Here is a 21,806-nt window from a genome sequence, read left to right as displayed (position 1 = left end):
CAGGCAGCGAGGGCTATTGACTTCGGCTGGTAAAGACATTAAAAACAAAGAAGAAATTCTGGCCCTGTTGGAAGCCATACATGCACCTAAGTAGGTAGCCATCATCCACTGCCCCGGCCACCAAAGAGGAGAAGACTTGGTGGCCAAGGGCAACCGAATGGCAGACTCAGTGGCAAAACAAGTTGCTCAAGGGGCCATGATCTTAACTGAAAAAGGTAATCCGCCCAAAAGCCCTGAGGATGAGAGGTATAACATAAAAGAGCTATTGTGGACCAGTGATCCCCTCTCATACTTTTTTGAAGGGAAAATAGAATTGACTCCCGAAGAAGGAATAAAATTTGTGAAAGGACTACACCAATTCACCCACCTGGGAGTTGAAAAAATGATGAGACTAATTAAAAATTCCCGATACCAAGTCCCCAACCTGAAGTCAGTGGCTCAAAAGATTATAGACTCCTGCAAACCATGTGCATTCACTAATGCGACTAGAGCCTACAAAGAACCTGGAAAGAGACAACGGGGAGACCGTCCTAGAGTGTATTGGGAGGTAGATTTTACTGAAGTTAAACCTGGAATGTATGGTAACAAGTATCTGTTAGTATTTGTAGACACTTTTTCAGGATGGGTTGAGGCGTTTCCCACTAAAACTGAGACTGCCCAGATTGTGGCCAAGAAGATCCTTGAAGAAATCCTGCCAAGATTTGGAATCCCTAAGGTAATCGGGTCCGACAATGGACCAGCCTTTGTTGCCCAGGTAAGTCAGGGCTTGGCCACTCAGTTGGGCATCGATTGGAAATTACACTGTGCTTACCGCCCTCAAAGCTCAGGACAGGTAGAGAGGATGAATAGGACCTTAAAAGAGACCTTGACTAAATTAGCCATTGAGACTGGCGGGAAAGACTGGGTGGCTCTCCTCCCTCTTGCGCTCTTCCGAGCCCGAAACACCCCTGGACGTTTCAGGCTCACTCCTTTTGAAGTTCTGTATGGAGGACCTCCCCCCTTAATGGAAGCTGGTGGAACATTGGTTTCCGACTCTGACCCTGTCTTACCTTCCTCTTTGCTTATTCATTTAAAGGCCCTAGAAGTGATTAGGACCCAAATTTGGGACCAACTGAAGGCAGCCTATACCCCAGGGACAACCGCAGTACCCCACGGGTTCCAAGTTGGAGACAAAGTCTTGGTCAGACGGCATCGAACCGGCAGCCTCGAGCCACGGTGGAAGGGACCCTATTTGGTGTTACTGACAACCCCTACTGCGGTAAAAGTTGACGGGATTGCCTCCTGGATCCACGCCTCCCACGTCAAGAGGGCCGCCAGTCAAGATGAAGAAAACCACGAAGACAATTGGACAGTGGCAGCCACTGACAATCCTCTTAAGCTTCGTTTGCGCCGCAGGCGCCACCCTGAGCCTAGGGAACCACAACCCTCATGCTCCAATTCAACAGTCCTGGGAAGTGCTTAATGAGGAGGGAAACATTGTATGGGCAACCACTGCAGTCCATCCCCTCTGGACTTGGTGGCCTGATCTCACACCTGACATCTGTAAGTTAGCGGCAGGATCCCCCAATTGGGACCTCCCCGATCATACTGATCTTGGCAACCCACCCTCTGAACAGCGGTGTGTCCCGGGCGGGATAGGGAACTCGTATGGATGTTCGGGGCAGTTCTACCGAGCTAATCTTAGAGCTGCACAATTTTATGTTTGCCCTGGTCAGGGTCGGAGCAAAAGGCTTCAACAAGAATGTGGGGGGGCATCAGATTACTTTTGTGGTAAATGGACATGTGAAACGACAGGGGAAGCTTACTGGAAGCCCTCCTCTGACTGGGACCTAATCACGGTAAAACGAGGTAGTGGCTATGATAAGTCAAACCAAGGAGAAAGAAACCCCTATAAATATCCAGAGAATGGGTGCGCTTTTAAAAACAGCCCCCCAGGATCATGCAAAGGTAAATACTGCAACCCCCTACTTATAAAGTTCACCGAGAAAGGGAAACAACACCGTCTGAGTTGGCTTAAAGGAAATAGGTGGAGTTGGCGAGTATACATTCCACTAAGAGATCCTGGGTTCATTTTCACGATCAGACTGACAGTGAGAGACCCGGCGGTGACACTCGTAGGGCCCAACAAGGTCCTTATAGAACAGAGCCCCCCAGTCGTACCGGCTCCCCCAAAGGTCCCGGCCGTACCAGCTCCACCAACTCCACAGCCCAACACGGTGGTACCCTTCCTAGGGACTAATACTCCCCTCATAAAGCCTACCTTGGTTTCCCCACCGCCTCTAGATACAGAGAGCCGTCTGGTCAGTCTAGTCCAGGGAGCTTTTTTAGCTTTAAATAGGACTAACCCTAATATGACTCAATCATGCTGGTTATGCTATGCCTCTAGCCCCCCTTATTATGAAGGAATAGCTCAGATCAGGACTTATAATATTACTTCAGATCATTCTCAATGCCTTTGGGGAGAAAACAGAAAGTTGACTCTAGCAGCAGTTTCAGGAAGAGGGCTTTGTCTGGGCCAGGTACCTCAGGATAAAGGGCACCTCTGTAATCAGACCCAGAACATTCAGTCTAGTCAAAGTGGTCAGTATCTAGTGCCCCCCCTAGACACAGTGTGGGCTTGCAATACGGTCTCACTCCTTGTGTGTCTATGTCTGTTTTTAATAGTTCCAAAGATTTCTGCATTTTGGTTCAGCTTATTCCTAGACTCCTGTATCATGATGATAGCTCCTTTTTAGACAAATTTGAGCATCGGGTCCGCTGGAGAAGAGAACCTGTTACCTTAACTTTGGCAGTTCTATTAGGATTGGGAGTAGCGGCTGGAGTAGGTACAGGAACCGCCGCCTTAATTAAGACCCCCCAATACTATGAAGAACTACGTGCAGCTATGGATGTTGATCTTAGAACTATAGAACAGTCTATAACCAAATTAGAAGAATCTTTAACTTCCCTGTCCGAAGTGGTGCTACAGAATAGAAGGGGATTAGACTTATTATTCCTTAAAGAAGGAGGACTCTGTGCTGCCCTAAAAGAAGAATGTTGTTTTTATGTTGACCATTCAGGAGTAATCAAAGATTCTATGGCCAAACTTAGAGAACGCCTAGATATACGTAAAAGAGAAAGAGAAAGCCAACAAGGATGGTTCGAAAGCTGGTTTAATAAGTCCCCTTGGCTCACCACTCTCCTCTCCACCATAGCAGGACCTTTAATTACACTTATGCTTTTGCTTACTTTTGGCCCCTGCATCCTTAATAAGTTGGTAGCTTTTATTAGAGAAAGGATAAATGCAGTACAAGTTATGGTACTAAGGCAACAATATCGGGTCCTCCAAGAGGTTGAAAACTCGCTCTAAGATTAGAGCTATTTTCTAAAAGGAGTGGGGAATGAAGAATAAAGATAAAAAATTACTGAACTCTTCCTCACCCCAGAGCCCGACCCCTCCCATCTAGAGATTGTTCCCAGAACACTCCTGAACTCTTCACCCCAGAATGCATTCCTGAACTCCTCATCCTAGAGTTCGAACCCTCCCAACTAAAGACTGTTCCAAGAACATTTTTGAGATAAGGGCCTCCTGGAACAACCTCAGAATGAACCGGGTACATTGCCAAATAATAGGACATGACCCCTTAGTTACGTAGAATTCCCTTGGCAAAACCCCTTGTCCCTTGGCAGAACCCCTTAGTTATGCAAACTTGTACTTTCCCTGCCCCGCTCTCCCCCCTTGAGTTTTTCCTATATAAGCCTGTGAAAAATTTGGCTCGAGGTCGATTCTCCTCTACAGCATACTAGGTGTATGAGTTTCGACCCCAGAGCTCTGGTCTATGTGCTTTCTTGCTGTTACTTTATTAAATCTTGCCCTCTACATTTTGAGTTCGGTCTCAGTGTCTTCTTGGGTCCGCGGCTGTCCCGAGGCTTGAGTGAGGGCCTCCCTTCGGGGGTCTTTCAATCTCTCCAGTCTTTTTCTTTTTTATCGGACAGGATTTCATTGTGGAACATTGGAGGACTGTTTGGTTTGGAACTCACTATGTAAACGGGATCTGGTCACATTCACAGAGACTGGCCTTGTTTGCATCCGAACTACTACAGATATTTAAGGCATGTTCCACCATTCTTGTTTCCTAATTATTTTGATATGTCATAGTGGGTTTTCTATTTATTCCACATTCTCAAGTTTTTTTCCTATATGTGTCTTCAACAAATCCTCACCACCAATAATCCTCTAGATTTCATCAGAATCTGTTATAACATCTGTCCTATCATCTCTAATTTTGTTGTCTGGGACTCTACATCTTTGATTACTTTGAGTAGGAGGTTTTCAATCCTATTTATTTTCCAAAGAACTAACTATTGTTTAGCTTAATGTTTATAGTATTCATTTAGTATATATTACATTTGTTTCTGCCCCAATCTCTATTGTTTCTTGCCATGCACCACTTGTAGAGGGTGGCAGCTTGCTTTGTTTTTCTAAGACCTTAGGATGCATCATTAGGTCATTTGTTTGAGATTGTGCTGGGTTTTTCCTTTTTGTTGTTTTTGTTGTTGCTGCTGTTAATGCATGCACACATTGCTACAAAATTTCCCTTTGGAAGTGTCTTAGCTATATACCAAAGGTTCTTATAAACTGTCTTTACTTTCCTTTGGTTATAGAATTTTAAAATTGTGCCCCTAAGATTTTTGTCCACAGCTTTCTGGTCATTGAAGAGTGTCATGGTCATTCTCTACTAACTTGTGTAATTTCTCCTGTTACTGGTTCTGCTTTTATTCTTCTGTTCTTTGGTATGATACATGAAATTACTTCCCTTTATTCCTAAATATTAAGGCTTTCCTGTGGCCTAGAATATGACCGCTTATAGAGATGTCATAGGCTATTTTAGGAATGTTTACTTTTGTCTTGTTTTTGTTGTTGTTTATCATTTTTATTAGATATTTTCTTTATTTACATTTCAAATGTTTTCACCTTTCCTGTTCTCCCCATAAGAAACCCAATATCCCATCCTCCCCCTTGTTCTATGAGGGTTCTCCCCCACCTACCCACTCACTCCCATCTTCCCACCCTGGCATTCCTCTACATTGGTTCCTCGAACATCCTCAGGCACAAGGGCACCTCCACCCACTGATGCAAACAAGGCCATCCTCTGCCTTTTATAAATTGCATAGGCTATTTAGAGTAATGTGTCCCTTTGTCTTGTTAATAGACTGTTCTGTATACATTTTTATATTCTTTGTAAGTTATAGTATACTTTACGTGTAAAGTTTGTTCATTCTTCACTTGAGTGCTCAGTTTAACAATGATGTAATATTGAAGCCATCTTGTTTGTTTTTGTTTATAGTATAGGTGTTTATTCATTTTAATTTTTTAAAAATTATGTATTCTTCTATTGTACAATACATTCTGACCTCAGCTTCCTCTCCCTGCACTCCTCTCAGCTCCCTCTTAGCTCCGGTGTTCCACAGGTTAAGCCCTCAAGTCCCCTCAGAAAAGAAGAGGCCTCCCAGTGTTATCAACCAAACATATCACACTAAGAATCAATAAGACCAGCCACAAACCATCCCATCGAGGTTGGCTGAGGCAACTTAGTACATGGTAAAAGGTCCTAGCTAGCATCAGTGAAAAGAGGGATACATACCCTTACTTTCACTCTTATGAACCAACCTGCCAAATCCTAAGCCAACAATAGTTACATATATGAATAAGACCTAGTGCAGGCCCTCACATGCACTGACATTGCTGCTCCAGTCTCTGTGACCACCCAGTCCCCAGACATGACTACTTGATTCAGAGCCATGTTCTCCTTGTGTCTTCCACCATTCTGGCTCTCACAGTTGCTCACCCACCATTTCCATGGGATTTCCTCAGCTCCATGGGGAGAAATCTGATGGAAACCTTCAATTTGGGCCTTCTCTGTGCCTAATCTTTGGCTGTGGGTCTCTGCATCCTTGCCCAAATACTGCAAGGGTCAGCTTCTCTGATGACAATTGAACCAGTCCATGAAAATAGCTGAATATCATTCAGATTCATTTCCCTGATTTGGGGGAGGGGTGTAATGGTATTTTGTTTTACCCTAGGACTCTGGGCTATGCAGTGTCTGGTTCCTGTTCATCTAGAGAGTTTAAGACATAGGCTCTGCTCATGGCATGGGGATTGCAGGGTAGCCTGTCAGGTGGAACATGATAACTATCAGCATATGCCAATTGACTAAGTGGCTGTATGTCTACTAAGACCTCATACCTAGCTTTGTATGTTAAATGGTGGCCAAAAAGGGCACTGACACAGCAAGGTCTGGTTCATTAACAGTAAGTGCAGAGGTGGCTTGGGATGACCCTCAGTGCCTGTAAATAGCCTGGGATATTTGGCAGCAATGTGCTTGTGGGTATCCAGTGGGAGGAACAACGACCAGTGCATTTTGGGCTACAGCAACGGGGGAAGGGAAGTCCAGCACTGCCTGGTACCTAGCAGTATATTTGGGGATTTAATGGCTGGAGGATGGGGCATCTGACAAATCCTGATATATAGCAGTGAAGAAGAGATGGTTGTCTCTCAGGATAGCTCACAACCTGAGGTTGGGTGGTCTCAGGACTGTGTGTGTTTCCCTGAAATATGTTCCTAGCAGAAATGTATACCAGCTTGAAGGGAGCTCCAGATGCATCCAACAATGGGAATGCTCCTCTGGTAACTATCATTGCATCTTGTGATCTCAAATTATGCAGTGTGTGTGTGTGTGTGTGTGTGTGTGTGTGTGTGTGTGTGTGTGTAGCACTTTATGTTCTAGCCAGCACTATTTCAGAGAACACTGTACCTGCCATATTTAATAACCCTGATGGTGAGGCTTTCTGGCCAGCTTTGTCCCATTAAGATTTTTGTGTTTTTTTTTTTTTGTTCTCTGTTTTTGAGTTTTTCTTTAATTCTTACATCATTCTCTACCCCTTCACAAGCAGAAGGTGGCGATAAGAGACAGAGTGACACTAGCCAAAGATGGCAATGAGGGTTAGACCTGGAGCTGACACAAGATGCAAATAAGGCAATAGAAGGGGAAGAAAACAATTGAGAAGAACCTCTAGGGGTGCTGGGGCACGAGCAGAATAAGGCAGACATCTGAGAAGTCTTCTGTAAGGACAGCTTTGTTCCTCTCAAACACTGAACTGCACCAAGGAGGGAAGCCCCAGAACATAGTGTGTGTACAGAGGGGAGCAACCTCTGTTATGAGATGGATTCTGGGCAGCTGGGGGTGTTTCTCAATGGAGGAACAGAGTTTGGTTGTCCTGAAGATCATGTGACAATGTCCATTACATTGTGTAACTCAGGGGGAGATGAAAGGACCTCCCAGAGTGAAAGGAAGCTAAAAGGAGCTTCCAGTGAGGACAGAAGATGAGCATCCACACCAGGCTTCCTAGTGAGGTGGGTCCTTTACCCTGCCTTCTCATCTTGTCTGAATCTCTTTGGTTGGGTCATAGGCACTGAGCCTCTTTTCCCACTGACTGGCTTTGTAGTCTCGGGGCTACAAGAGTTTGGGTTCTGTACTTGTGTGTCTGCACACATGTGAAAGTCAGAGGACAAATTGTGGGGTCAGTTCTATCCTTCCACCATGTGGGCTTGACACGAAATTTTGGTCATCTGCTCTGGTGGTAAGCAACTCTACCCTCTGAAGCAGCTCTTTTCTGTTTGTCTGGTTTTGTTGACAGGGCAACAGTGGCTTTGTGTAATACACTGGGAAGTGTCCCTTCTCTTTTATTTTATGGAATTCTCGTAGGACCATTGGTGTTCTTCAAAACATTTTATCCAGAGTATTTCTTGTCTTAGGAATTTGGTTAATTTCTATTTGTTTATTCATTTTTCAACTTCATGCCTTTTACTAAACATTTTATATGTATTTTAAAATTTGCCCATTTCTCTCTGATTCACAATAGATTTCTGTGTAAGTTTCCTATATATATTCCATAGATTCTAAGATCTGTTCTAATGGATTTTAGAGCCTTGCTGTATCTGCAACAGTGTTTCCCCCAAGTGTCTCTAGTTTTACTCTGTATTTTCTCCTTTCCTTAGTTTTGGGAATGCCTTCTCCATTTCCTCCAAGGGTCATGTGTTTTATTTTGTTATGGTTTTGGTTTTTTGCTTCATTCATTGTATGTTATTGTCTGTTTGGTAATGTTCAGCTCTCTCCTTCAGTGTTTTTTGTCAGCTACTTCTTTGGGGGTTTGTTGCTGTTATTTTCTATGACCCTGATGCACACAGTGCTACCATCTTACCACTCTCTCACTTTTCCATGTGAAAACTGAGAGCAATAATCTTCCTCCCAAACCTGCTTATCTTGTGTGTAATATCATGGTTTTCATCTGAGTGTTTTGTCACCTGGTGTTAGAAAGGAAATTATCAAGCAACTTGCAGGAAAATGAAGAAGAGCAGGCAACAAGGAAGCTAACCTGGAAGCAAGGTCCTCCAAAAGTGTGACCCTTTCCGATCATCTCCTCATCTTCAGGAAACTTGACAAAGGCAGCTTTCCAGAGCTGTGCCACCTCAACAAGGAGGTGTAGGCTACTTTCAGAATCCAAGAGAGGGGTGTGAAAAATGACTCAGTCAACCTGACTGAAATTGACATCATTAACCTTCTGGACCATCCAAACATCATGAAGCTGTTCCATATCACCCAAAACATAAAACACATCTTTATCATGCTGGAATGTGCTGCTGAGGGAGGTCTGGGGAGCCACAATGAGAAGGCCAGCTGTCTACAGATGGAACAGGCTCAGCATTTCCTCACACAGATGGTGTCTTCTGTTCACTAAGCCATGAGAACAGCATTGCATACAGCAACATCAAACTGTGAATTTGGCCTGGCCAACAAGTCACCTCTGGAAAGAAGTCCAAGTGTTGTGGTGGTGTAGTGTATGGTGAGGCCAGATTCCCAACCTATTATGTGTGGCAGGGAGGTGCTCTCCGGCTGGAACTCTTCATAGCACTATATTGTCAGGTGCAATTAGACATGGTATTCAAGAAGTTCTGATAAACTACAGTCTTATATATGTGCAGAGCATGCATCTCCCACTCTGTTATCATCATATAGACATTGTTAGCTTAGAGACATTTGCAGCACCCAAAATATACATGTCTAGATATCATTCCTGCCTTGACAACATCTCTTCTTCTGTGGCCTATACAATGCCAGGTACCAGAACCTGCTAGGCAACCCCCGGACGACAGTGTCACCTGAGATACAAAGATAGGTATCCTGTCCTGGTGACATCCCACCTTTTGTCATTGACCCACATAATCTGCTAGATGCAGATCTTGCTGGACACCTCCTGCCTTGACATAAGAAAGCAAGTAAAATCTTTCAGCTTTTTCCCAGCATACTTTTATCTTAAGAAAAACAAAACAAATAGAAGCCATAAAATTTTAGTGGTCTAATGGATATTATTTACAAACATTTCTTGAATTCCAAAAAATATCTAATACAAGTAGGAAACCTTGAAGGTAAAGTTTTACAAAATTAAAAATGGTATATTTAATAGTCCTAAACTTAAAATAGTAACATCATCTTCATAGTTTAAAAGAATAGTTTAAGAATGATAATGGTGCCGGGCAGTGGTGGCACACGCCTTTAATCCCAGCACTTGGGAGGTAGAGGCAGGCAGATTTCTGAGTTCGAGGCCAGCCTGATCTACAGAGTGAGTTCCAGGACAGCCAGGGATATACAGAGAAACCCTGACTCAAGAAACCAAAAGAGAGAGAGAGAGAGAGAGAGAGAGAGAGAGAGAGAGAGAGACAGACAGACAGACAGAGAATGGTAATGGTTATGGTTATGGTTATTGCAAATGGCACATATATTTAAAGAACAGGAAAATTCAATATACTATTTTAAGATTCAACATATTGATAGATTTTAAGTTTTTAAATTTTTCCTATTTGATTTTGACAACTATAAATAATAAAGAGTAAAAATAAACTTACTGAGAGGGATGTACTAGTTAAAATCTTGTGATAAAATGTGAGTACCTATGAGACTGGAGAGGTAGCTCAATACTGCCTTGGACCAGAGTTTAATTGTCAGCACTTACATGGTGGCACTCAGCCATGTGCAGGTCAATTTCCAGGGGGAAAAACTTTGCATAGAATAATTTCCTGACAAGATATACAACCCATAAATGGCTTACACCCAGAATATACGTTCCTATAAATCTGTGAAGAAAAAGGCAGTTCAAAGAGTGGAAGAATAGTTCACTTGCATGAAATAAAAAGAAATATGAACAAGGACCAAACATACTAAAGTCCTTAACCCCATTGGCTGATACTACAGTTAACTGAAATGAGTGAGTTTGGGAAAGGAGGCCTGAAGGGGCCAAAAAATTAAGCAAAGTCCATGCCAGTGGAAACTCTGTACAGTTAAGCTGGAGCCTCAGAAGCACACAAGCTATTAATCTCAACATGCAGGGAAGAAGTGGGTTCCAGGACAGTCACAGCAGTTAAACAGGGGAATGTGCACATCTGTCAACTTTGGAATGAGTAGGGAAATCTGGGTACATTAAAACAATGTGAAACTACTTAATATTAATCATTCAGATACAGCTCTATAGAACAAGTGCTACAATGCTAACTAGAGGATGCCAGACAGAGAAGAGACACAGTATGATCGAGCCAGACTGCTAAGTTGAGCAGTACAAGCTCAGGGTATTAGGATTCTACTTAAATGTGAGGAGGAGGTCTCTAAAGTATGGTGACATCCTTGGCACGGGGGAGGTATGATGACAGAGGAGCACATGGGCTTTGAGGGGCTGACAGGACCCTGCATATTCACCCTGGGTGTTTGGGCATGTGTTTGGTTTATACTAATGAATTGACATCCCATGTTTTGCTATACTTATGTTATTTTACACTAAAAACAAATATATGAAAAAAGGCAAAAGAAAGAGTAGAGATGAGATATGGTGAAGTAGTAGGGGATCAAAAATGGATTGTTTCATTCAGGGCTTGGCAAGAGGGATACAGAATTGAAAAAAAATATGGGAGAAAAGAGGCATGGTTAAACTTTGATAAACAATGTATGCAGTGCCTTTGTTCTCCTCAGAGATTGAAGGATTTGTAAGGTAGGAATGTAGATTTCTAATTTACCTGCATAGAAACCTTCCAGGAAACAATCTACAAGCTATCAGACATTGTCTACACCAGAGTGACACTGGTATAGCATCATGTGAGCTGCGTGTCCTCATATCAGCAAGGTGATGGCCTGGGCAGGATGGATCCAGGTCTCCAGGGAGGACACTGAGTGGACTCCATGGGATGTCTCTGGTTTCTCTGCAAGCTTTGCTGTGCTACTGGGCAGGCCTGTGCAACATGGCCCTCAGTAACCACCCATGGTCAAACACTGCAGGATCTACTCTGGATCCTGCTCTTGTCAGAGAGAAAGGCAGGCTGTGGGATCTACTCTGGACCCTGCTCTCATCAGAGAGGAAGGCAGACTATGGGCAGTCACTGCCCTATCACCCAGGCTTACATAAGTGTTGATAGGGGCTCAGGTTGCATCAGGTTGAGGAGGGTCTCTTGGGATAGGTATTCTCTGTGCCTGTCCTACTCATGCAGGTAGAGATTCTCCTATCTTGGAACTGGGGATGAAAATTCGTGATTGTTGTCTCTGCACATACATCATTCTGTACAGTGACAAATACATCAAGGTGGGACAGCGAAGAGAAAACATTGGGCCACAGACCTGGGTGGGTAGCTCAGACATTTGGGTCATCCAGAAAATCATGTAGCCTTTTGTTGTCTCTGTTATGACAGAAAGATTAATACTAACTGCACAGTGATGGGACAGTATGAGGATGACACCTGTAAGTGACCGTGCCTTCCCATCTACTGTGTCTCTCCATAAAGTGCACAGAGGCAGACGCAATGTTGACCTTCCTCTTCTCCATCACTGTAGGACAGAAACCACAGTGCTAAACGACAACAGCAGGAAGCAAGCAGCAGCTCCTGTCTGGGAAGGAGCCATGGGCAGGCAAGGAAGAGCTCCAGAAAGAAAGAGTTTCCTTGTAGGGAGAAAACCAAGTTTATTACTAGGACAATGGCTGGCAAGATGGGACATCTTCTAGAAGATCCTGGTGTGGGAAGGCATGGATGGCCTGAGCCACCTGCTCCTTAACCTATTCTGCAAGGTATACCTAGAGTCAGAGGCTTGCTGGGCAACAAGACCTGGCTCCTGCTTGGCTCCATTTCTCCTGTACTCACATGGAAGTTCTTTCCCCTTGGGCATATGGAGCTGGTCAAAGCACATCCCTCTCATCTCTTGGTTCATATATGGGTCACAGGCTCTTTGGGCTTTAATCCCTAACTGCAATTTGTCTCCCATTCTTCTATATGTCAAAGAATAGTTATGCATCTCAGAGGTGGAATGGCCACAGCTCCTCCTGCTTGCTGGTCTGCTATAGTTTGTGTCATACAGACTCTCAGAAGAGTGGGATGTCAGCTGGGTTGTCAGTGATTCCACTTCACTCCCTTGTACCTCTGATGTGTCCCCTTCACTGTCCTCCAAGATCTGGAACAGAACATCCACAAGGGATTTCAGTGCAGCTATCATTCTGTAGATGACCATTTTAATGGTTAAGACTTTTGTCTGCTCAGCAGCTGGTGTGGGTTGATCAATCCTTAAAGAATCCCCTTGCTCACTGTATTTTTTGCTGAGGTTTCTTTCTAGTAAATTATTAAGTAAGGTGTTCTTCCGAGAGGTATTAGAAGTAGCCTCTCCTTTTTCTGCTATCCTAGACTTGGCTGTATCCTTGAGCTTTATGGAGCTCAGGATCGAAGGCCTTATTTCTTCAAGCCTTTCTGCCAGGCGTATGGCCCTAGATTTTATACTCTGGCTCTCTACATGGGGATGGACCCCATCATGATCACAAACTTTGATCTTATCAGCTAGGACCCTGTTCTCTTGAGTATCACTCCTCTGGTGTCTCCTCATGAGGACATCGCATAAGCCCTGGGAAGGCTTGGTGTTTTGGACTGTATTCTGGAAACTGGGCAGAGAGTCCTTTGAAGGCAAGTTGACATCAGCAGGGATGACTCTACTGGGGCCAACTGGATGGTGACTCACAGGCCAGGCTCTTGGCTGCTGGTTTGAACTAAAAATACTCTCACTTGAGTCCTGTGAGTGTTGGGAGGTAGGTATTTGTAGATGGGCTGGGAGTCTGTTGGCCCATAATGACCCAAAGTCCCTGGGTCTGATATCGATATGCTTACCAATGTGACTCTCACTGGATCCCAGACTCACTCTCCATGCATGAGGTGGCTCTTCTTTCACCTCCACTGTAGTTTGTTTGGCTCCTGAAGGTAGGACCCTTTGTCCAGGGCCTTCCATTGTCATACACCATGGGCGATGTCGTGAGTCCACCTCCTGAAAGTTCTTCTGTGGTGCATGCTTGGCCATTTTGAGATTGGTACTTGGCTTCAGACTGCCTTTTCCAGTGCCCCAGAGAGTCCTGATCTGTTGGGGATTTGCTGCCTGGAAGTAGCAAGCAGGTCTCTGAACACTGAGGTATTTTGGCAATGGATCTAGATGAGACTTTGTGGCCCCATGGCTGGCAGCAAATGGAGGGGCTCTGTGGGTCTCCTGAGCCTCTGGAAGTGAGTGTATAAACTCAGCTCTCTCTGGCCTCGCAACTGATGCACTTTTCATCCTTGTCCCTCCTGGATCCTGGTGATGCAACTTTTCCAGGACCCTGGCAGCCTTGGAATTGCAGATGGGCGAGGAGGGATACACAACCTGGGGGAGGTTTGAGGCTGGAACTCCAGGTGGGGTCAGATCCCTTGCCACAAGCATCTGCAGATATGGTCTCCTTTGTTTCACTGGACACTCTGTGAAATTTGATGCTGTCTTTGCCTCAGGCAGGGAATAGTGCCCAGCAGGTTTCATGGAGGACACCTTCTCTGTCCTCAGTGCAGGTTTCTTGGGTCTCACCTCCTTCCCAGGGCTGCTGCTTGCAGTGCCAGGCACCTTTTGTGCCCCCACACCAAGGTCCTTCTTGATGGTGTTATGCATATCAGACTTTGCTATGTCCTTCTTTAAGGGCAGCCCTGTAGGCACAGACCCCTTCCATTTACTACATTTGTAGGGTTTGGTGTTGAAGATGGAGGCCTGGGCAGGCTGGGAGAGTTGAGGCCTGTTCTTGCAATAATGAACAGTGTTTGCTGGGAAATGTTCCTGTACATGGGTCGGTTTCCTGTAGGGGAGGAATCTGAATGGGGTTCCTTGTTGTTCTTTGACTCTAGTTGTCTTTTCGTTATTCTCTGGCTCCTTATGGAGCTGGAGCCTCTGGCAATGCTCAGGATGGATGATGACTGGACTGATAGCTTTACAATGCAGGGTGTCCCTGCGCAAGTTGTCAGTGGGCTTGCTAATAGCTTTTTGATGTTTTCGCTCATCATAATCTTTGGTTTCTTTTGAATATGGTCCATGTTTCCCAGGCAGGCTTCCAGCTGGTAGGGATGCCTGTTTCCTTCTCTCAGTGGTGGGATGTGGCACCACATAGGTCCTACTTTTGAAACAAGGTGGTGTTTGTTTTCGGGTAGATTTTGTGAGGATTTTCTTTTCTTGGACTTGTTTCTCATCTACCAAGTTTGGTATCACACGGTGGTGAGGTAATGGCTGATGCTGGGAATGCTGTGGAAGTCCTTTAGCCTTGGATGGAGCTTTGTCAGGGCCACTGTCATCACTAAACCTCACAGATTTACATTTTCCCAAGGAAGGGCTTCTGAGCTCATGGACAGTAGCCACAACTGATTCAGAGTTAATAGAGTATGTACCCCAGAAAAATCGACTAAGATTTTTGTAACGTTGCTTGTTGGGGCTGCAAAAGACAGGAGGCAAAAGCATCAACCCCAATCAGAGGATCAAGAGGCCCATCCATCTGTGTAAATTTGGCACCTCCATCGCCTACATATCCTATGCCCCTTAGTCTCATATCCAACAAAGATGCCTTCCAATCCTACCCATATCCAGAATGAAGATGCCCTGACCCTGAGCCCACATCCTGGTATGAAAATCGATTAAAAACAAAGATTTCTTACATTTCCATAGGTTGTGATGGTGTCTTGGTCTCTTCTGCATTTTTTCCTCCATCTGTACAACCTGGAGATAGTTAGATAGGATCAGGATGAGGAATGAGAACACACAGGAGTGAGGCATCCTCTTGTGACTCCCCATGCTAGGACTCTAATGCTCAAGAACCATAGTGCAAGGATAGAGCACTAAAAGTGAGCAAGGGGAATGAAGGGGCCTCATCTCTCCATATACACTTTTCATTCCCCTACCTCAACCTTTATAATTCCAATTACAACATGGTAATGGCCCAGAATCTGAAAGAGAAATGCAGTTGAGAGATTGAAGCTACCTGCTGTCAGGTGAACCTGGGTCCTCCCCTCCCCACCCCCCCCACATCCAGGGTCACAGCATCACTCCAGTTCCTTAAACAACTCTCCCATGTGTAGCACCCATCCCAGGCCAACCACAGCTCCTTTCCATCCCAATACCTGGGGATTCCATAATTCTAATTTCATTTCCACATGCCCCCACTTCTTTCTTATATACCAGGTCCTCTTCACTAAACGCTAGGCCAGAGGGAATTTCTCTCCACAGGAAAGCAGAAGCCTACCTTTTCCAGTAGCTGTTTTCTTACTGGTCTTCTTCTGCCACCTCTTCACATCCTGCCAGTAATAAACAACACAAATGAGCTGGAGACATTTCTTCCTTTCTCTGGTAGACAAGCTTCCTGGTCTCTTTGTTCCCCAAATACATGAAATCTGCATTTTCTAAGAAGTGTTCTCTCATCCATTCTCCACTCACTCATACTGTGTATAAACACATTTCCCTTGTCACCTTTTTGGAATAAACAGGAGAAGGCACTGTCTATGCCACAGTTACCACAGATGTCCTCAGTCAATGTTTCTCAGACAGGATCCTACCCAAGGCTGAGCTCTGCAGCTGCCTCTGGGCTGTCAGGTGATACCTGTTTCCTCAGAGCAGAGGAGACTCAAGCCCTGATCTGAGGCTCATGTTCTCATCACCTTTTTCATATCAGCTCAGCACAGACATAAGCAAGCACCTGAACAGAGGACAGATGATCTCCTCTGAGCTTCTCCTGTGTCCCCACCAACTCAGAAATGTATGTCCATGGAACCTCACTGATTCTTACTGGCCTCTCTGCCATCATGTACTGATGGTCGGTGAGCTTCATGCAGACACCTCAGGACCACTCTCCCATCTGCCCTGCCTGTCAACCCCTTCAGAGTCTTTCTAGAGATTACCACTTACTGTCTGTAGCTAGACCTAATCTACTTTATATGTTCGTCTTTCTTCCAACCTTCTCCACCCTTTTCTTCACCCATTCTATCCCCTAACTGTTGTTAGGTGTGGGGAGAAAAGCATACAGGGGAAATGGAGAGTCGTTATTATAAGTGTACTGTCTGCTGATTAGGGGTGTTGAGTGCCTTGGGGATATTTCATCTTCACTGTTAATATATCTTATTTCGTTTTCTTCTGTCTTCTATGCACATAACTACTGATCAAAGCACAAACACAAGCAAGCGATATAAACCAAGATCAAAGGACAACCCACTATGTCTCCCAAGGAACTAGCATTTATGTATTCTCTGAAATATCTCCAGAATTCTGAAATTAACCAAAACAAACTATCATCTCCTAGCAAAATCATTCCCTGTCTTGAACATGAGGCAATTCATACTCAGCTGCTGTGAACATTTTTAAGCAGCCACATATCTCATACCTGAGACTAAAACAAAAGATTATATTCTTATGTTACTTTAAAAAAAAATACCAAAATTGTCACTAAACCAGTGTTCCTAGAAAATCTGAAAGCAACAGCCATGAACAACAGACTGCTGCCCCATTGTGTATAAACCAAGGCTCTCCTCACCTGTGGTTTGCTCCATTCATTCTCAGATGCTGGTGACACTGGGTACTCCTTCAGGAAGGGGATAAGTAGGAAAAAGAGCCCAACTCCACACATAAAGCCAATGGTCATGTCCATTGCTATGTCCATGGAGCTGTTGCTCATCCATGGATCAATAATGCTATTCATCAGAGAGAGAAAATTCTCCATCTTCTGAATCGCAATGCAGCTCTCAGGCTACTGAGTCCTTGAGTGCAGTGTGAGATGTGTCAGGAGGGCTCATGGCACATCACACAGGTGTGGCCTCCTCATCACAAAGGGCTGCTGGCAGTAGAGAGGCTGCCACAGCCCCTCCCAAGCCTCCAGGACAAGGTCACCTCCTGTGTCCTTTTCCTGCTTTCTTTTTTCCAAATCCTGCTGCTGAGACAGGCAAAAATAGACCTCTGGCCACGTTTTGTTCCTTATACCTGAGTATCAGTGCTCCTCTGTGTAGGCATTTGTTTTGTTCAGCCTACTTTAACAAGAGTTAAATTCCCTCTAGCCCACAAGCCACCAGATGAAGTGGGAAAGAAAGATTGTTAGGATATGGGGGAAGCAGACCTGTATAGAAATAGTTCTACTGGGCAATTACAAACTTAGTTGGTCTGAGTCCAGTTCCCTAGCAAACACCAAACAGGAATCAGTTCCTGCAGACCAGTCCACTGGGCAGACACCACACAAGAGTCAGCAAGGGCAGTTGAATGCAGACGAATCTGTGAGGCTGCCAATGAGGTCTGAGTCCAAGGAAGCAGCAAAATCCTCAGGAATCTCACTAGAAGTTCTTTGATGAGTTTCTCTGTAAGAGGACTCCATGGGTGAAGCTCAGCAATTGTAATGTGAACCAATACAAGCTTTACACCTGCTATGAGTAGCAAAATGGAGCTAGGCATACCAAACCTCAAGCTCCCACTTTCTTTAGGATCATATTAATGTTCCATCTAAACATTATTCGTCATTTCATATGTTTCCTATAAGAAACATTCTTTCACCTGTGTCTGCTTCAGCCAAACATTCTTTCAGGTGTATTTCAGGTGTCAACCAGAAAGTTACATTGTAAGTTTGCCTCCTAGAAGATACCTACTTGAGTAGATCAGTTTCTTAGTTTTTGACAAAGTGAGCTTCTCTGTGGAACTTGTGTTGTTTCTTTGGTATTGTCACTGTCACATTGTCTTCTGTCTGCAGAACCCTGTCTGTTCATTCTGTGATCACAGATTGTGTCAAGTCAGACACAAAACTTCCTTTTGTCACTTATTTATTTAGATTTGTTATTATTTTATTATTTCATATAATCAAAACTAATGTACCTTTTTGTCTTCAGGTACAGAATTTTATGAAAATGAAATTCATTTCCTAGCCATAAGAATGCATGTGGCTAATTAAGAACTAAACCGCCTATGATAGTTTGAATGCTCAGTAGTGTTTGGATACTTTCCTTTACATATTCACTTTTTCAAATTAGCAAACTCTGATAGAATTCATTTAGGTATTTTTAAAATGCCTGATTGTCTTGCCATTGGGAGTATACCACAGTCACCATGGATGTGCATGATGTCCTTGGCAGGTTGCAGACTGCATCCTTTGAGCCCATGCTCAGAAATGGTACACCTGGGCCTACGGTAGTTCTATTTTCAGGAGACTCTGTACCAATTCCCACCATGCTGTTTAAACACCAGTTTACACACCCAATAGCAGCTTCTGACATGTCCCTTCCCTCAACTTTGCTAAAATTTCTCATTGTTTTTTCTCAGCCATTGTCATTAAGTAAAATGCTATCTCAGTATTGTTATAATCTTAACAACCTGAAGGCCAACAATATTGATGTATTCCCTGTTGAGAATTCTCCATTATGCTCTGTACCTTATTATATGATTGGGTTGCTTTGTCTGTTGCTATCTAATTTCTTGTATTCTTTATATATTCTGAACCTTAGTTAACCTGAAAAGCTGAGAATGTTGAAGTATTGGTAGAGTAATTATCATCCTCTGTGTATTACCTTTTAAAAACTATTCTTTAGTCCTTTATTGATTGCTTGACTTTTGATATTCAGTAATCACCATTGTTTCTAGATTCTGAATGTTCAGGGCACACACAGAATTTCATTGGTGGGATGATCTCTGATCATCTATGCCTGAGATGCCAGCTTCTTTGTCTGTACAAGACCTTTTATTTTATTTTATTTTTTTTAACATGTATGCTTTTATTTTTTATTTTTTTTTCCATTTTTTATTAGCTTTTTAACTCATTTACATTTCCAATGCTATACCAAAAGTCCCCCATATCCACCCACCCCCACTCCCCTGCCCACCCACTCCCCCTTTTTGGCCCTGGTATTCCCCTGTACTGGGGCATATAAAGTTTGCAAGTCCAATGGGCCTCTCTTTCCAGTGATGGCCGACTAGGCCATCTTTTGATATATATGCAGCTAGAGTCAAGAGCTCCGGGGTACTGGTTAGCTCATAATGTTGTTCCACCTATAGGGTTGCAGATCCCTTTAGCTCCTTGGCTACTTTCTCTAGCTCCTCCATTGGGAGCCCTATGATCCATCCATTAGCTGACTGTGAGCATCCACTTCTGTGTTTGCTGGGCCCCGGCATAGTCTCACAAGAGACAGCTACATCTGCGTCCTTTCAATAAAATCTTGCTAGTGTATGCAATGGTGTCAGCGTTTGGATGCTGATTATGGGGTGGATCCCTGGCTATGGCAGTCTCTACATGGTCCATCCTTTCATCTCAGCTCCAAACTCCGTCTCTGTAACTCCTTCCATGGGTGTTTTGTTCCCAAATCTAAGGGGGGGCATAGTGTCCACACTTCAGTCTTCATTCTCCTTGAGTTTCATGTGTTTAGCAAATTATATCTTATATCTTGGGTATCCTAGGTTTGGGGCTAATATCCACTTATCAGTGAATACATATTGTGTGAGTTTCTTTGTGAATGTGTTACCTCACTCAGGATGATGCCCTCCAGGTCCATCCATTTGGCTAGGAATTTCATAAATTCATTCTTTTTAATAGCTGAGTAGTACTCCATTGTGTAGATGTACCACATTTTCTGTATCCATTCCTCTGTTGAGGGGCATCTAGGTTCTTTCCAGCTTCTGGCTATTATAAATAAGGCTGCTATGAACATAGTGGAGCATGTGTCCTTCTTACCTGTTGGGGCATCTTCTGGATATATGCCCAGGAGAGGTATTGCTGGATCTTCCGGTAGTACTATGTCCAGTTTTCTGAGGAACCGCCAGACTGATTTCCAGAGTGGTTGTACAAGCCTGCACTCCCACCAACAATGGAGGAGTGTTCCTCTTTCTCCACATCCTCGCCAGCATCTGCTGTCACCTGAATTTTTGATCTTAGCCATTCTGACTGGTGTGAGGTGGAATCTCAGGGTTGTTTTGATTTGCATTTCCCTGATGATTAAGGATGTTGAACATTTTTTCAAGTGCTTCTCTGCCATTCGGTATTCCTCAGGTGAGAATTCTTTGTTCAGTTCTGAGCCCCATTTTTTAATGGGGTTATTTGATTTTCTGAAGTCCACCTTCTTGAATTCTTTATATATGTTGGATATTAGTCCCCTATCTGATTTAGGATAGGTAAAGATCCTTTCCCAATCTGTTGGTGGTCTTTTTGTCTTATTGACGGTGTCTTTTGCCTTGCAGAAACTTTGGAGTTTCATTAGGTCCCATTTGTCGATTCTCGATCTTACAGCACAAGCCATTGCTGTTCTGTTCAGGAATTTTTCCCCTGTGCCCATATCTTCAAGGCTTTTCCCCACTTTCTCCTCTATAAGTTTCAGTGTCTCTGGTTTTATGTGAAGTTCCTTGATCCACTTAGATTTGACCTTAGTACAAGGAGATAAGTATGGATCGATTCGCATTCTTCTACACGATAACAACCAGTTGTGCCAGCACCAATTGTTGAAAATGCTGTCTTTCTTCCACTGGATGGTTTTAGCTCCCTTGTCGAAGATCAAGTGACCATAGGTGTGTGGGTTCATTTCTGGATCTTCAATTCTATTCCATTGGTCTACTTGTCTGTCTCTATACCAGTACCATGCAGTTTTTATCACAATTGCTCTGTAGTAAAGCTTTAGGTCTGGCATGGTGATTCCGCCAGAAGTTCTTTTATCCTTGAGAAGACTTTTTGCTATCCTAGGTTTTTTGTTATTCCAGACAAATTTGCAAATTGCTCCTTCCAATTCGTTGAAGAATTGAGTTGGAATTTTGATGGGGATTGCATTGAATCTGTAGATTGCTTTTGGCAAGATAGCCATTTTTACAATGTTGATCCTGCCAATCCATGAGCATGGGAGATCTTTCCATCTTCTGAGATCTTCTTTAATTTCTTTCTTCAGAGATTTGAAGTTTTTATCATACAGATCTTTCACCTCCTTAGTTAGAGTCACGCCAAGATATTTTATATTATTTGTGACTATTGAGAAGGGTGTTGTTTCCCTAATTTCTTTCTCAGCCTGTTTATTCTTTGTATAGAGAAAGGCCATTGACTTGTTTGAGTTTATTTTATATCCAGCTACTTCACCGAAGCTGTTTATCAGGTTTAGGAGTTCTCTGGTAGAATTTTTAGGGTCACTTATATATACTATCATATCATCTGCAAAAAGTGATATTTTGACTTCCTCTTTTCCAATTTGTATCCCCTTGATCTCCTTTTGTTGTCGAATTGCTCTGGCTAATACTTCAAGTACTATGTTGAAAAGGTAGGGAGAAAGTGGGCAGCCTTGTCTAGTCCCTGATTTTAGTGGGATTGCTTCCAGCTTCTCTCCATTTACTTTGATGTTGGCTACTGGTTTGCTGTAGATTGCTTTTATCATGTTTAGGTATGGGCCTTGAATTCCTGATCTTTCCAAAACTTTTATCATGAAT

The 21,806-nt window shown here is 43.7% G+C and overlaps 1 protein-coding gene across 2 annotated transcripts; it reads right to left on the bottom strand.

The window, feature by feature from the left end:
* Positions 1–12,046: 12,046 nt before the first annotated feature.
* Gm8765 (predicted gene 8765) lies at positions 12,047–17,195 on the bottom strand. 2 transcript variants are annotated; one of them, XM_006516944.4, is made up of 5 exons: positions 16,915–17,195; positions 15,634–15,685; positions 15,050–15,110; positions 13,223–14,829; positions 12,428–12,521 (listed from the first exon to the last, which is right to left on the bottom strand). In XM_006516944.4, the coding sequence occupies exons 1-5, from the start codon at positions 17,098–17,100 to the stop codon at positions 12,505–12,507; spliced, it is 1,923 nt and encodes a 640-aa protein (XP_006517007.1). In that variant the 5' UTR covers positions 17,101–17,195; the 3' UTR covers positions 12,428–12,504. The 2 variants fall into 2 exon arrangements, with proteins under 2 accessions (NP_001231578.1, XP_006517007.1); NM_001244649.1 differs by having other exon boundaries at positions 12,047–14,829; positions 16,915–17,127.
* Between the last annotated feature and the right edge of the window lie 4,611 nt (positions 17,196–21,806).

The sequence above is a fragment of the Mus musculus genome, chromosome 13 (genome assembly GCF_000001635.26).
Source record: "Mus musculus strain C57BL/6J chromosome 13, GRCm38.p6 C57BL/6J".
NCBI classification, from domain to species: Eukaryota; Metazoa; Chordata; class Mammalia; order Rodentia; family Muridae; genus Mus; species Mus musculus.
This window is presented reverse-complemented; position numbering and strand designations above follow the sequence as displayed.